The 17284-nt window shown below is 36.2% G+C and overlaps 3 protein-coding genes across 6 annotated transcripts in view; all 3 read left to right on the top strand.

Moving 5' to 3' along the window:
* Positions 1–3514, top strand: part of LOC306865190 (5'-AMP-activated protein kinase subunit gamma-1-like) — a 39799-nt gene extending 36285 nt beyond the window's left edge. The window contains exons 13-14 of the mRNA XM_079409654.1: positions 444–537; positions 2225–3514. Coding sequence (XP_079265780.1) covers positions 444–537; positions 2225–2262 — 132 coding nt within the window. The 3' untranslated portion in view covers positions 2263–3514. The remainder of the gene's footprint in view (positions 1–443; positions 538–2224) is intronic.
* Positions 3515–6420: 2906 nt separating this feature from the next.
* Positions 6421–13440, top strand: LOC306864885 (cytochrome c oxidase subunit 4 isoform 1, mitochondrial-like). Of its 2 annotated transcripts, XR_013783822.1 has the most exons (6): positions 6463–6551; positions 8086–8179; positions 8299–8460; positions 9990–10121; positions 11171–11322; positions 12870–13140. XR_013783822.1 is itself a non-coding variant. In XM_079409162.1 (5 exons), the coding sequence occupies exons 2-5, from the start codon at positions 8086–8088 to the stop codon at positions 13001–13003; spliced, it is 522 nt and encodes a 173-aa protein (XP_079265288.1). In that variant the 5' UTR covers positions 6421–6551; the 3' UTR covers positions 13004–13440. The 2 variants fall into 2 exon arrangements, 1 of the variants encoding a protein (XP_079265288.1); XM_079409162.1 differs by lacking the exon at positions 11171–11322 and having other exon boundaries at positions 6421–6551; positions 12870–13440.
* The window catches only part of LOC306864883 (apoptosis regulator Bcl-2-like), a 50174-nt gene continuing 46312 nt past the window's right edge, over positions 13423–17284 (top strand). For all 3 annotated transcript variants that reach the window (XM_079409159.1, XM_079409158.1, XM_079409160.1), the window contains exon 1: positions 13423–15707. In XM_079409159.1, coding sequence (XP_079265285.1) covers positions 15153–15707 — 555 coding nt within the window. In that variant the 5' untranslated portion in view covers positions 13423–15152. The remainder of the gene's footprint in view (positions 15708–17284) is intronic.

Raw genomic sequence — 17284 nt, 5'->3', positions numbered from 1 at the left:
TATTATAGACCTGCTCTAGTTCACAATAGATGTGATATTCTAGATTAATTGAGTAAAGTAATAGATGCTCTAGAGCTGCTCTTAGTCATTACAGAGGTGTTATTTTTGACACTCTTGTTTCTAGATATTATAGAGGTGCTCTAGTTCACTGTAGATGGGTTGTTCTAGATCAACTGGAATGCAGATGCTCTAGTGCTCTAGAGCTACTCTTAGACTTTATTGAGATCATATTTTAGTGCAGCTCTTGTTTGTAGATATTCAAGAACTTCTCGAATTTACTATAGAGGATATGCTAGAGATGCTCTTTATCTTTGCTTTAGGTTCTCAATATTTTAGAGCTACTCTAGGTCACTACAGATACAGAGGAGATATTCTAGAGCTGTTCGTTGTCCTAGATACTCTAGGACTGTTCTAGATGCTGATGTGTCTCTGTCCTCGGTCAGGTGCACAGACTGGTGGTGGTGGATGAGAACGGCAGCATCGTGGGCATCGTCTCTCTGTCGGACATCCTCCAGGCACTTGTTCTCAACCCCGCAGGTATCAATGCTCAGCATTCCTAAAGCACATTTCCAGCAGGACCTTCCTCTTCCCATCCTCTCTTGCCCGAGCCACAGGTACTACCGCCGCTGCTGAGGTCAAGAAGATGGTGCATGACCGCTGCCTGGCTCATGATGTGTGCGAGGATGGCATGTGCCAACTTATACTTTCTGTTTCCACCACAGAACCAGACGTGATTGGCTTTGATTCCAGAGGGCAGTGTGTGTGTATATGTGTGCACGCCCACATTTCATCGCATATGATTTTGATTAATGAGGCACTTGCAGTACATCAGAGCCCATCCCACTGCAGTGCTTCCTGTCTGCTGATGGATAGTGTCCTGCAGTAACTCAACCACACGCTCGGTCCTCTCAACACATGCATACACATAATGTCGTAGGTCTACCCACTAAGATCATTATACATTTCAGCTCATAAATTTGCATGCACTTGCAAAATATGTAAAATGTTAATTGTTTTAATAAAATAAGAGGATCATATTATTTAATACTGTCCAGAATGAGCTGTTTTGCATAACAAATAATAACAAATGTTTACATATGGTGCACAAGACAAAATAATAATCTAATGTATATAAATGAACCAAAAGTTTACACACACTTGAGCTTAATAATAATTTAATGCCATTACCTGGATGATCAACAATTGTTTTTATGTTTAGTTGTGATAGTTGTTCATGAATTCTTGTTCTGAGCAGTTAAACTGCTCACTTTTCTTCAGAAAAATCCTTCAGGTCCTGCACATGCTTTGGTTTTCTAGCATCTTCTGTATATTTTAACCCTTTCCAACAGTGGCTGTATGATTTTGAGATCCATCTTTCTTTACACACTTATACAACATACAACTATTACAAAATGTGAAAACATTCACTGATGCTTAAGAAGGCAACACAATTTATTAAGAGCAGGGAGTGTAAATTTATTAACATTTTATTTAATATTTAATTTTTCATTTAATATTGCCCTTCAGAGGCTACTTAAGATGTGTATGTTTCCCAGATTTCCAATTTTGTTCCAATTTTGAACATTTTGCATATATTGCAAAAGGAATGTAAACATGAGCAGAACTGCATAACCAGTGCAATATGATGTACATCTATGAAAGACATCTAAATCAAAATCAGATGATGGGACATAATACACGTCTCTCCATTTAACTCAAACTTTCTGAATTTGCTTTTGAGAGGTCACTGTGTGCTGGGTGTCTGCCTTGTTGGAAGTGAATTTATAACACTGCATATTAATTGCTTCTATGAAGAGTGTTATGAATCCTAAGTAGCAGATGTGATGCTGCTAATATTGCAAATAATATGCGCAGATCATAGGACATTCTGCCATGTGGTTGGTCCTGCTCCTGGAGATGGACCTTCCTGCAAAGTCAAGTTACAACTTATATTAAACAGATGATTTTGACGGAGCGCTGCAGTGATGATGCATTTTTGTAGGCCAACCTAAGAATTAGCATCACGCTGGATCCCTTGCCAAAATCCCAACAGGATTTTGGATTATTGCAGACAAAAAGCTCTGCGACCAATAAACATTTGATTTGTATATGTTTTGTTTATCTTCACAAGTGAACACCACTTGAAGCAATTCACCACCATGAAGCTTCTATCAATTTATAAAAAATAAATAAATTGTTTTACATATTGTCTACACTTTTGCAGGTATGACCAAGAAGGAGAGCGAAGCAGAGACGGAGTGATGCTTGCTGAGATTGCTGGGTCATGTGACGTTGCTGTAAGAGACTGAAGTAGAAGCGGAGACCACAACTTTGGGCCACATCTCAGAATGAAAACCAGGGAACTTGACCTAGATGTTTGCTGTTAGAGAGCAAAGGAATGGTTACACGGACTGGTTATTTGGTCTGTTTTCTGATTTCTAGATGGATGGAGTGGCCGCATAGGGTGATTAAGGTGGATCATCTCTTATTCAGTAGGATACTGTGAACTCTGCCTATATTATCACACTAAGCTTCTGCACGCACACTATAATAACTGTACCTTTAGCTAGACCTAAAACTACGTCGTCTGGTGTTTGAATAGTGGTCTGCACTCAGACTGCGGACTGTACCATAATCGCCTCTGTTGGAGGGGGGGTGTCTGTGCGTTAGCAGGGCATTCAGTACTAATCTCAGTATTCTGTGCATGTTATGACTGTTTGTTCCTCGTGTATATACGATTTTCGGCTTGTGGCGTATGAGCCAATTCACTTATTTGTACTTTTGACTACTCCTGAATTTAGGAACTCGTTTAGTCTTTCATCCTCCACAGTCCCTGTGTCAGTGCAGACAGAAATGGTTTCCTCTGTATCTGTCTATGGTGCCTTCTGTCCAGCAGTTATCGCCTACTACTGGTTGCCAATAGAACAAGATTAATTGAATGTTTAAATATATCAAAGTGAATGTTACAGTTGTTAAAAAAAACAAAAGCCCCTTTTTGCTGTTTTAGTTTGTCACTGATTTTATTTATTGCAGAGCTCTACATTTCTTCACTTTGGGTGTTCATTATTTTCTTGATGTTTTTGAAATGATGCTGTAAATGATAATTAAAATGTTTATTTATTTATATTTAACACTTTTGTAATTTTAAAAGCGATATCTAAGTGTGAGATGGAAAGATCTATGAAGCCCCTATGCAGTGAAACCACGTTCTGATCAATGACTTGATGTTCAATGCAATTCAACCTTAAAATCCCACCTTTTTTTCCTGTCCATGAGGCGACTGACCTCTTGTTTGTATCAATTGTACTGTACACGCACGCAGAGCTTCTGTCTGAGGAATCTACAAGTGCCAGAGAAAGGTCTATTTTTCTGTGGTTTAATTTTTCGTCATTTGTTTTGCAGTTATGTTCCTGTTGATGTTATGAAAGAGTAATGTCCAGAGATAAATGCACTTCAGTGGCATGAGAATGCTAAAGGATAATCATGCTTTAGATTCGTTTTTTTATTTACAGTTAAATAAAAAAGAATAAACAAAGTCTCTGAAACTTTTTTTGTGTTAAGATGCTAATATATATATATATTAGTGCTGTCAAATTAATCACATCCAAAATAAGTTTTGTTTACATAATATATGTGTGTATATTTATGTATATATAAATACACACTCATACAGTAAATATTTACATGTATATATTTATATTTATTAGTGCTGTCAAATGATTAATCGCATCCAAAATAAAAGTGTTTACATAATATGTGTATACACTGTGTATATTTATTATGTATATATAAATAAAAACATGCATGTATATATTTAAGAAAAATGTTATGTGTATATATTAAATATATAATGTAATATACAAGAATATGAATATATAAATGTAAATATTTTCAAAATATATACTGTATGTGTGTTTATTTATATGTACATAAATGTACACAGTACACATACATATATTATGTAAACAAAAACTTTTATTTTGGATGCGATTAATCGTGATTAATCATTTTACAGCACTAATATTTATATAATAGATTTTATAAATATATTTAACATACAAATATAACATATTTACATATATATATTTACATACATAAAATTTTCACATACATTTCACTGCTGGTTATACTCTGTATAATTGTGTATGTGACGAATAAAAAAAATCTTGAAATGTATATGTGTACACGTGTGTGTATTTATATATACATAATAAATATACACAGTGCACATATGTAAACAAAAACTTATTTCGGATGCAATTAATCATTTGACAGCACTAATATATATATATATATATATATATATACACACACTCACCGGCCACTTTAATAGGTACACCTGCTCAATTGCTTGGTAACACAAATTGCTAATCAGCCAATCACATGGCAGCCACTCAATGCATTTAGGCATCTAGATGTGGTGAAGATGACTTGCTGAAGTTCAAACCGAGCATCAGAATGGGGAAGAAAGGGGATTTAAGTGACTTTGGACGTGGAATGGTTGTTGGTGCCAGACGGGCTGGTCTGAGTATTTCAAAAACTGCTGATCTATTGGGATTTTCACGCACAACCATATCTAGGGTTTACAGGGAGAATGGTCTGAAAAAGAGAAAATATCCAGTGAGCGGCAGTTGTGTGGACGAAAATGCCTTGTTGATGTCAGAGGAGAATGGGCAGACTGGTTAGAGATGATAGAAAGGCAACATTCAGATGGTAGGGTCAGAATTTGGCGTAAAGAACATGAAAGCATCCATCCTGCCTTGTCTCAATGGTTCAGGCTGGTGGTGGGCCCCTTAGTACCAATTGAGCATCGTTTAAATGCCACAGCCAACCTGAGTATTGTTGCTGACCATGTCCAGCCCTTTATGACTACAGTGTACCCATCTTCTGATGGCTTCTTCCAGCAGGATAATGCACCATGTCACAAAGCTCAAATCATCTCAGACTGGTTTCTTGAGCATGACAATGAGCTCACTTTACTCAATTAGCCTCCACATTCACCAGATCTCAATCCAATAGAGCACCTTTGGGATGTGGTGGAACGAGAGATTCGTATCATGGATGTGCAGCCGACAAATCTGCAGCAACTGCGTGATGCTATCATGTCAATATAGACCAAAATCTCTGAGGAATGTTTCCAACACCTTGTTGAATCTATGCCACGAAGAATTAAGGCAGTTCTGAAGGCAAAAGGGGATCCAACTCGGTACTAGCAAGGTGTACCTAATAAAGTGGCCAGTGTGTGTATGTGTGTATGTATGTGTGTATGTGTGTACATCTGAAGAATTCAGATGCAAAAGTCTCTAAATGTCATCTGAAATTTTTTCTTCTAAAATTAGCATTTTTATCAGGCCCCTATATTTATGTCCAGTTATTTCACTTTAATTGCATAGAAAAGGACCAATACTTTACCATTAGAGTAAGATTACTGAACCTAAACATAGCAGCCTGATAGAAAATGGTCATTTTAGATGACAATTTCAGATGGCACTTAGAGGCTTTTTCATCTGAACTCTTCATATATAAATATTGTCGTCAATTTATGAACTGCAGGAAATCTTTCCAGGATTCAACAGCTGATGATGTGCCAGTTAGAGGCGTGGCTGGTCACGTGCCCCACCAGTTGCGCCTAAAACCCGACAGAGAGGGGACATAGCTTGTGTGACTTCTTCGAAATAGCATTTTTGCACTTAAGTGCTGAAAGTGAAAGTTTGCAAACTTCACATAGTATTCTTTATCTCGAAAATACCTTAGGCTACTTGTGGCTCCTGGTTGCAATTTCAATCATTAAGTTGCCAAGCTCCTTCCGTGAAAATCGACTTTTATTAAATGTAACTGTTTATTAAACTTATACACATTTTTAACTCTGTGTCTTATGTTTTGTATCATACTAGATGCATAAGTCTTTTGTGGTTTACATTTTATGATAAAGTGAATATATACAGCTCAAAATCGTGGAGGAAAGCAACACATTTTTTGATACAAGGGACCATATGCAGTTTGGTGCTTTTATCTATATGGCCAAAAGTAAGATGAAATTCTGAAACCTTGTACTGTAAACAAATGTGATCTAAAAAAATATAAACTACCAAGTGTAGTTTTAGCAAAGTTTTGATGAGGCCATAATTCATGTATCAAATATGAAATTGCAGGCTTTATAGAGTTAAATAAACCTACTGTTCTTTCTTTCCCTGTTAGTAACGCAACATAGTAGTAGCCTAAAGAGAACAAGTCAAAAGAACATAATTACCAAAACCTGCCAAAACACCATTCAGACATTGTCGATGAAATACAAGTCTCTCTCCAAGAAACAATTGTGTCAGTCATAATCAGCCTGTAGCTTAATCTTAAATGGCCCCTCAAGCTTTTGGAGCGCGCGCTGTGCGCCTCTGGCGAGCTGGTTCCTGCCTCGCGCTCATTGGTTCTTTTGGCTGATAGCGACAGACACCTGACTCTCAATCCACCCGCTACTAACTGATGATCCATGAAACCATAAAGACAGAGCACGCAAGCAACTTCTTGTCGACAAGCTCGGACCTTTATATCTCAAGGTAAATTCATATAGATGTGGTGTTGTTGAATACTAGCTTAATTAAATAGTTGGTATTTATTAAATATAAATACTCAGTGATGCTATTTTGCAAATGCTCTATTCCAGATGTGCGTTTGAGATTCATTTAACACTAGAAAAGTTCCTCTCGAATGAAGGCATGCTAATTATTTCCTTAACTGGAACTACGCATTTATATTAAAATGCATTTCTTTATTTTATTTTTTTTAATAGTTTGCAAAATGTTCGCTTTTGAATATTTTTACAATATTTTGAACGTGAAATAATATTTAGTGCATAGACGAATAGCTTAATGCCATAATGTTTAATAGCTACTTAATATTAGGCTATTATATTATTATCTCAGAGTATGTTTGCATGAGCTATGTATCTTTTCAACAGCATTTGGCGTTTGCGCGCGTGATGACTTTATAGTTAGATTCATATAGTTTCACTTTGCTCGACATTGATGTCACGCCCCCCGTGAAGTAATTTTAGCGGCTGCAGAATACAACAGTACGTGACAGAAAGCACATAGTCAATTTCTCCATTTTAGTTCAGTACCTCCGCGTTTATATTGAAAACAAGCATATGTGGCAGGTGCAGGTGGATGAAATGTGATCATTTAAATTGATTTCCACAGTCATAGGCATGTCACTGCCCCTTTAATCTCTGTGTCGACTCATGAGCAACGACATTTCACGTTTGCCATTTGCATGTACTAATCTTGCAGACAAAAAAAAAAAAAAAAAACTACATTCAAGGTCATTGGCCGTGTGTCCTGTGTCCTGGATACTTTCACTGTATATCTGGGCATCACAAGCGAAGGTGGTCCAGTCAGTCACTCAGACACTCAGTCACTCATGTCATTTAGACTGCTCTTCATGTAGGCAGCCCAAAGCATCCATGGTAACCACAGTAACTCCAATACTACTGTGGTATTCTCTGAACAGGACCCCCACTGTCATGGCAAATCTGGAAAAAAAATTAAGGAATTTTAAAAGTGTGGAATGAATAAAATCTAAAATCTTAAAAAGTCAATTCAAATGTTTGGTGCCAGTAAGATATTAAGATATTATATATGAAAAGTTCAGATGCAAAAACCTCTAAGTGCTGAAATTATCGTCTAAAATGAGCATTTTTTATAGGTTCTTTTCATTGCCATTAAAGTGAAATAACTGAACATAAACATAAGAGCTTGATAAAAAAATGCTCATTTTAGAAGAAAATTTCAGACGGCACTTAGAGGTTTTTGCATCTGAACTCGTATGTATATATACATACAATTTTTTGAGGTGGTCTTCATTCTAAACTAGTATAGAATGCAATGAGACAATTTGGTATAATCAGTGCACCATTTTAGCACCAATATTTTTTGTAAGGGACTTGGTGAAAACTATGGGGAAAACTGGCAACTTGGTCCTCCTTATAGACTTTGAGACCCAGTTATTGTCATATTGATCCCTATGTGACTTTCCTGAAAGCTCACTGAGTTGTCCATGAGTCCGGTCAATACATGTTTGCATTGTTTTTAGATGCTGGCCTCTCGTCCACTGGTGCGGGGACTGCAGTCTGGATTCTGGAGGAGGGTGTCAACTTCATCTGCCACCTGGGCTGCACACACTCACGGTGACAGCACACTCTCAAGGGCAATAGAGACCACTCAGCTGTCATTCACATCTATCTATTTATCTGGACAGATATTTTCAAACTCTTGATTGTTGTTGTTCTTGTGCATTTGTCCTCAGATGTTGATGTGCTAGACTGCTCCGTTCCTCAGTACAACAACCGTCTGGACACGCCATTGCCAGATGTTCCATTTGTCAGAAATCTAAGTGCCGAACAGAAAAAACTCAAAGAGAATGAGAAGGGATCATGGACCCAGCTTACCAAGGAGGAGAAACTAGCCTGTAAATCTGCATGATTTAGGCTAACTATTAGCGTTTTAATCTAGGCTTTATAAGCAAATAAATCAGTCATAAAATCTCCTGTTGTTATAGGAACAGGTAAGACTTTGACCCTGGGTGTGGAGGAAACTGTTACTCCCTCACAGGGCTCCTGAATAACCAGATTTGTTTTTACTGTACTGTAGCTGTACTGTAGGTGTAAACATGCTCATATGTCATTTTTTTACTGAAAGTAGGTACTGTAAGGAAAATATGATATACAGAACCATTAAGAAGTCTGGGGTTAATACGTTTTTTTTTTAACAAAAAAATTAATACTTTTATTCTACAAGAACATGTTAAATTAATCAAAAATGACAGAAAGTCGGTATAAATTGAATAAAGAATTCATCAAAGAATTCCATAAAAGTATTAAGATTGTAATAATATTTTAACATTGATTGTAATATTGATTAATAAATATTCCCTGTTCAGAATGATTACTGAAGGATCTTGTGGCACTGAAGACTGGAGTAATGATGCTGAAAATTCACCTTTGCATTACAGGAATAAATTACATTAAAATAGAAAGCGTATTGTAAATTGTAATAATATTTCACAATATTAGTGTTGTTTCTGTATTCTTAATCAACTAAATATAGCCATGGTGAGCATAAGATACTTCTTTGAAAAACATTTTAAAAATCTTACTAACCCCCAAAACTTTTAAATAGTGCATATTATTATAATTTGATATTTCATTTAATATATATTTTTAAACATAATATTGTATTTTATATTATACACTATGATGTTTGTATTATATATATATATATTAACACTGGGTATATAATGCCAGTGTTGCTCTTAGCTGGACAGTTATGAAGAACAGCCTTTTGGCTTTTGGACCACATCGTTTCATTCAGCTACCAATATTTGGGTCTTAATGGATCTGAATGCTGACTGAACACTTGGCAGAAACTGATCAATTTTCTTGAGTAGCTATTAGAGTTATTTGCTTTTAAAGTTGAGAGGATTCAGCAGGATTTTTCCAGTACTAGTAGTAGCAGAAGCTTAATGTCACAAATCACCCCTTAGTTATCAATACAGCCTGGTATAAGTATAGAGATTATTTTTTAAATATTTTAAAATATTTTATATTTTGTATATTTGTACATTTTCTGTATTAAATTATATTTTTATATTTTAATATTATTATTTTTTTAGTATTTATTTCAGTTTTATATTCCTTTGTGATGTATAATAGATTCTTTTACCTGGGTAAGATCCCTTAAAGCTAAATTATTAATATAGTAAATGGGTCATGGATCTTGGGAATTATAATGATAATGGCAGATATGTTAATGACTTCACACTCATTTGGCTTCAGGTATTAAAAGTTCTTTCCCACCAGATGGCAGCGTTGTTTAACTGTTTTCAATTGAATGGCTGCCAACCACCTTGCCTTCCAAGTGTGCATGCAAGCGGGGCAAGCTCCTAAATCCAACAATTACTGTTCAGATCATCTGTGGTATGTTTTTTTTTTTTTTCAGTGTACAGACTCACACATGAGCTGTCGTATGCAGAGATGAGGCAAGGTTCCAAAGAGTGGATGACTGTCCTCGGGGGCGTCTTCATCTTCCTCGGCTTCACAGGGCTGCTGGTGTGGTGGCAGCGTGTCTATGGTGGGTGTACATATGAAGATATTCATACGTGTACATCCTCTAAATGATGCATAATGGTTTTTGATTACCAGATTATCATGGCAGGAAAGCCATAAATGCTTGAATTTCAGGCATTTCATCATACCCGATATACTCTGTTGCTTTGATGTGAGATTCAGCTGGATTTAATTGTGTTGATGATTTATTTATTCATCCAATTTGAAATCAGAAACAGTTATCAAATCCAAAATCAACAGATTGGCTTCTGCTAAACTCAAAGGATAGTCCTTGCAAAAACATTTGCTCACCCTCATTCCAAACCTTTATGTATTTCTTTCTTCTGTGGAACACAAAAGAAGATAGTTTGAAGAATGTTGGGAAACATGTTCAGGTTCCATTGACTTTTTTTGTACTTTGGATGTTAATGAGATCTGAAGCTGTTTGATTGCCAGTATTCTTTAAAATATATTCTTTTGTGTCCCATTGACTTCCATGGATTTTTAATCCATACTATCGAAATCAGTGGGACCAGAAACTGTTTGGTTGCCAGTATTATCTCTTCTGTTCCATGGAAGAAAGTAAGTCATACAGGCTTGAAACAACATGATGGGGAGTAAATGATGACAGAATTGACTGTTTTGGGTAGGCTAACACTTTAAGGCCCGAAACCTCGCTTAGAGTTAATTTTCACTTGGATTTTGTTCTTTGTATCTTTTATACTTTTCCTCTAATGTGACCATCAGTTCTCAGAGCACATCACTCTGATTTCTCATGTCAGATGGAAGAATCAGCACGGCCTTTTTATCTGCAGCACACACTCCAACTGAAATAATTGGACTGGGTTGTGTTTTGCAGTCAACGGTTTAAAAGAGCAATCTTTTAAACCGGAAAGATTTACGTGTTTGAGCCGCGGCTTCAGTTCAGGAATCCCTTTAGACCCAGCTGAACTTCTTCACAAACGATAAGAAGATTTCCAAGGCTGTGTGTGTGCCTAAGACGGATGGAAAGCAGTTGACATGTTTAAAACGAAATGAGTGTGCATTGTGTGTTTGTGTGTGTGTTTGTATAAGTGTGTGAGCGGGTTCTTGTCGGAAGCAGACGAGTCTCCTCCATCTCTGTCTCAGAGGCCCCAGTTCTTTGAGGAAGGAAGTCAATGCTACATCACCTCAGGAGAGCTACAGTAGAGGAAAATAATGCAAGGAGGGAGGAAAACAGAGAAACTGTGAGAACAAAAGTTCAGTGAGGATCCTTGGGGGGGGAGAAAGAGGGGTGTAGCCGCGTCAAAGCAAGAAAGGTACAGAAGTCCAAAAGTCAGTTGTCGGTTGAGCTCTGGGTATTTCCCACAATGTCTGGCTCATGTCGTGACTTGAAAAACTCCGCTCTAGGCTGTTCTTCAAACTCATTAGGGCTGGGTATTAAAAGACTCATCTGAGGTTGACTTTAGCAATTGTCAGGATTTAAAGAGGAGATGAAAGGGGCGATTTTTTTGGGAAACAGCCTGCGATACAGTCACACTTACAGTTTTTATTCCAGGCATCTCTGCCCCACAACTCCCTGAAAACTGAACAGAATTTCCTGTACATACCTCAGGGCAGGTGTTCTGACTCCACCTGGCAAAAAAATTCAGAATCTTTTTGATGTGTTTGTGTGACATAAACTATACCGTCTGCCTAGAGGGGTCTCATATGCCCTTGAAAACAAATGACATAATATGACCCAAATACCAGATATACAGTCTGAGTCCAGATTGAGAATCTGGGATTCAAAATTTAAACCTGGAAATTGTGAAAAATGTACAAAAAAAGTATCATGAGGAAAAAAATCAATGAGTGCTGCTGTCATTATAGCAATAATGTATTTATTTATAAATAATTTATTTATTGTGAAATATTTTTATCATTTAGAATTTCTATTTTAATATATTTTAAAGTGTAATTTATAAAAATCATTACTAATTGGCCATTGAGCAACAAATTATTGTATATTACAATACTTTCTGAAGGATCATGAAACTGGAGTAATGGCTGTTGAAAATTCAAGAAAAAATTAATTGAAATCTTTTTTCAATTAAAATGTATGCTGATAATATAAAACTATTTAATAAAAAATTATTCTAGAAGAATTTTATAATAATAGTAGAAGCGAGTGGATTTTTGAACACCGCTGTATCCACTCCTGTTTTCAATGCTTCATTCTTATAATTTAGTTAAGAAATAATATCTTCCATAATATCTTCCATCCACTGCAACCTTTTTTTGACCGAGTACATTTGCATGTTTATTTGCTCTATTTTTAGATGAACCAGGTCTGTGATATTAGCAGACGGGGTTGTGCAAACACAATCGTTTTCTCTAATTTGTTTATTTTTATTTTTTGTCCCCTGTTCTTTGCCTGGAGGATATAACTCCAGTCTGAGCTGTCAGGTGCTGCCCTCTGTTAGGACATCTATAATTGTTCGCTTTTTTTCTGACAGGTTGCACTTAGGGGAAAAATTGAAGGGGATTTTGCACAATTAACTGTTTTTCACACCCAACACCTCCTTTTTTTTAACCAGAGTTTTATCTTATGCTTTTTGAACTCTTAATAAATTATTTGTTATTCTGTTAAACAAGAAAAAAAAATGAAAGCTAAATTAAAATTTCAATGCAGGGTGTTGAATAATTATAAAATTTGGGGGAACAGCTTGTATTTAAACTAAGAATATTTTTTTTTTTTTTTTTTAAATACAGGGTCTTTCTTAATGTCATCCATTTTTTCTCTTTCTCGCAGTGTATGGTGATGTTCCTCACACTTTGTCTGAAGAGTCGCTCGCCCAGCAGACGCAGAGGATGATAGATATGAGAGTGAACCCTGTCCATGGATTCTCTCATAAGTGGGACTATGAAAAGAAACAGTGGAAATAAGTAATAAATGCATTCCACCGTAATAACTAAAAATGTAGCAGGATTGCATTAATGAGGTGTTCCAAACTCAATAATGCTGTGCAACCGACAGCCTTAAAATATATTCCAATGTGAATATAAATAAATGCACTGAATTCAATTCTGAGCTGCTCATTCTGGCTTTGTACTGTTTGTACTGAGAACAAAGCATGTGTTGGTACATTTAACCTGATACCTGACTACCAGTGGAGGTGAATACATGTTAACGTGATTGGCTGGGGCAGATAGTGTTACAGAGTGTGTTATTGGCTGAGGTGTTTGAGTTAGACCAATCACTTTCCAACTGCCTAAAATGACTTTTTATGAGTGTGTGTCTGTGTCAAAAGGGAAAGTGCATATCTTAGGTGCTCATTTATACCACTTTTCATTATTTTGAAAACCTTTATTAAAGTTCACACAAATAGCTCTGTATGACAAATCAATTATTGTAGTTCCACAGAGTTTAAAACAGTTTTAGATGAAGTCACACAGCTGTCACTGCTTGAAATGTTGCCAACTAAAAGACACACTGCTCATTAGGTTCAGTGGTTGGACAAGTAACCACTAACCACTAGTGAAGAAAGTAGAAAGTGGAACTTTTGACCTTTTTTTTTTAAATAGCGTAATTTTTTATTATTTTAATGGACTATTATTAACTACTAAAAAATTATTATTCCATAATTAGTATGGTTATTATTTTATTTTGTACAAGCGATATATATATATTAACCAAGATATAGGCCTACTTAATATTAATAGGCTACTAATATATTAATGCTTTTTCCATCAAAGACTCATTAAACGAATCAAAAGTGACAGTAAAGGCATTTATAATATTTCAAAAAATAAAGAAAAAATATTTTAAATAAATACTGTCCTTTTGAACTTTAGAACAACATATCATGTAGCCTATTCGGCTACATTTTCCACAAAAATACTGAGCAAAAACTTTTCAACACAGTAGCATAATAATAAGATTTTTCTTAAATTAATAATCGGCCATCAATAAAAGCAGATTAGAATGTTTTCTGAATAATCTGAAGACTATCTATCTATCTATCTATCTATCTATCTATCTATCTATCTATCTATCTATCTATCTATCTATCTATCTAAAAAAAAGCACAACAACAAAATCACATAGGTCCACAAGTTTGAACAAAATGTGATGGCACTCCCTGGTTCCCCTAATGTCAATTTATTTGTCAAAACACGCCTGAAGTATGGAGTCCTGAGGGAATAATGAAAAGCAGCTTTGACAAAACCGAAAGGAATGAAAATAAAGTGCACTTCAAACACCATAAATACAGTTCATCTGGAGAGTACTAGGCCAAAACGCAATGAATGGTGTGACGTAAGGAAGTGCCGCCCCCTGTAGAGAGTATCTTCTATATTCAGAAGCTGCATTCAGTTTCAAAAGCGTTCTAGCGTCGCTTCAATGAACGCGCCAGCCTCGATGTCATTCGTCGGCGGTGACGGAGCACGCTTAATTTCTGCACGATCCGTGCCGCACGTTGGAAAAACTGCATCTTGCCAAAGAGCGTGGAAATCTACTTGTATATTTTACACACAGCAAAAGTGCTTCTTCGTGCGCTGACTTGGTTGCCTTTTCTCTTCCGTCTTTCTGGGACCTCGTTTGTCAGTGGAATTATTAGAAATACAGCGTTTGCTTTAACTCTCTTCTTCGGTCTTGTAACGTCAACGACGTCGCGTTTTTTCTTTCTTGCTCTTGGCAGGAGGTTCACTGGAATATAAGCGCAGTGAGTTCGAGCAGTGAAGGGCATTCCTCGCGCCGAGCTCGAGACGCGCTTGGATCTTGACCGCGCGCTGCAGCAACGGCCAATACATCTATACACATCCATCTATCAGCGCGCTGGACGTGCAGGTTTGCTTACAGTTCTGGCTATAAAGTAAAAAAATAACGTTTTTATGAGTCATAACCAATGAATGTGATACTAAATAATATAATTTTCCTCAAAAATTGCATTTTAATGAGAGAACTCGCATCAACGCGATGTGAATTTGACATTTTTCGGAGCTTTTCTCTGTGAGAGAACGTTTTTCCGTTACAATGTACTTCAAATAACCGACTCTTTCCTGCTTTCGCTCGTTCTTGTCGTGTTTAATAACGATGGCCAACGAAATTCGTTATGACAATCGGAATATTGTGGAGAAATACCTCAATCACAAACTTTCAAAGAAGGGATATGAGTGGAAATTTCAATCTTCTGGGGAGGAGGATGATCCCATCAATACAGGAGTGGAGGACTCCTCTCCAAACTCTGACAGGAGGCTCCAGGCTCCCTCAGCCGGAGGGGGAAACGACTCTGAATGCCTGATAGCAAACCGGGTCACACGTTCAGACCCTTATTCGAGGATCTACCGGGCGTTACGCGAGGCTGGAGACCAGATAGAAAGGATGTACCAGCGTGAATATGAGGAGATGTCCCACCAGATGATATTCAGTCCCAATGCAGCACAACGCAGCTTCTTAGCCGTGGCTGAAGAGCTCTTCAGAGACGGAGTGAACTGGGGGCGGATCGTCGCTTTCTTTGAGTTTGGAGGGACCATGTGTGTGGAGAGCTTCAACCGGGAGATGGCGTCCCAAGTAGATAATATTGCACACTGGATGACAGACTACCTGAACGGGCCACTGGAAAACTGGATCGAGGAAAATGGAGGCTGGGTAAGTTTATGGTCTAATGGTCGTGACCTTTGCCCAGTCGTTTATTATTACTGCATCTCTGCAGCTGAAGCTTGAAATCATCATAACACAATCTTGTTAAACAGCCAAGACTCATGCAGTGTTGTTTACTATCACCTTAGAGTATGTAAACAAACTGTTATTACTTTCCTAGTAGAATTTTATTCTAATTAGGTCATTGTGTAATTGTAAAAAAACTACATTACATCAAAATGAAAGTTTTTGTGCCTTTGAGTTCAGGTCTTTTCACTGAGGCCTCTTAAATGCTGAGAAAAATTGGCAAATATAGTCATAAAAATTAGTTTTTCTCCAGGAAAAGGGACAAAAAAAAAAAAAGATTGTTAATCCTGTAATATACAGATTTTTGTCCTATCTTGAGAATTTCCTTCCTCCTAATTAACCTGCAGCTGACTAGCAGGTAGCAGCTGTTTACGGCTATCAGATATTTAAAATATGTCTAACACTTCCTGTTTTAGTAGGAAGTATGTCATCACTAGACCAAAAAAATTAAAACGTAAAGCATTCATAGGGGCATTGTGGTATGCAAGTTGAGTAGTAAGGCTTTACCAGTATAAGGCAATGAAATGAATTAATCTCATTGTGTCTGCAGTGCTATTTAGTAGAATGGGTTAGTTAATTGATTTGGACTGTCTAGAGTTTAGTCAGCTTGGGTTTTGACAGTTCAATCAAGGTGAAAGTGACAGTTCAGTCAGTGTTAGCCACACCCCTTATGTCATGTAAAAAGGTTTTTTTTTCTCGTAAGAGTGAGGTAGACATACATTTTCTCAAGGACATTTACAGACATTTGCATGATAGGTCATTATGAATTCTTAATGATTGTTTGGTAGTAAATAATTTTAGCACAGATTTAAAAATTTTATGGTCAAATAAAACAGGTAGAGAGAAGATTTTATCAAATATAAAGAAAGATGTTTTTGCTGGAGGTATATATAACACATTTTTAATTCTATTATGTTCATTTTATGTTCAAGTTTGTATATAAATATATATTAATTATAATTGTGTTAATATATTGTATTAATTCATTATGTGCGTGTATATTTTATATATATATGTGTATGTGTGTATATATATATATATATATATATATATATATATATATATATATATAAGCTAAATATTTTAATTACACAAATTATATGTTCCTATTAAACATTTATTTATAATTATAATAAATGTTTTATTATAAAAATTACATAATAGAAAGAAATAAAGAAAAAATAGTATAATTTCCCTGTTTTATATATTATAAAATTATAATAAAAATAGATTTTTACATTATGTATATATAAAACTGGATAAAAAGTTAACTGTTCTATTTTTGTTCAGGATTGAAGCCTCTCAGGTAAAACATGAGCTGTATGGCACCATTGGCCTGCAATTTGTATTCCAATTATCATTCCTGGTTGGAGACTTTCATTCAAATTTAATGGTGCAATAGTCAAATATTGCATAGTGCATGTGTTCCCACTTATGCTACCCTTACTCTAAGGTGTAACTTACAAACATGACTGGTGCAGCTGTCCCCAGGTGGGTTG

Source organism: Barbus barbus (genome assembly GCF_936440315.1).
Source record: "Barbus barbus genome assembly, chromosome: 46".
NCBI lineage: Eukaryota > Metazoa > Chordata > Actinopteri > Cypriniformes > Cyprinidae > Barbus > Barbus barbus.
This window is presented reverse-complemented; position numbering and strand designations above follow the sequence as displayed.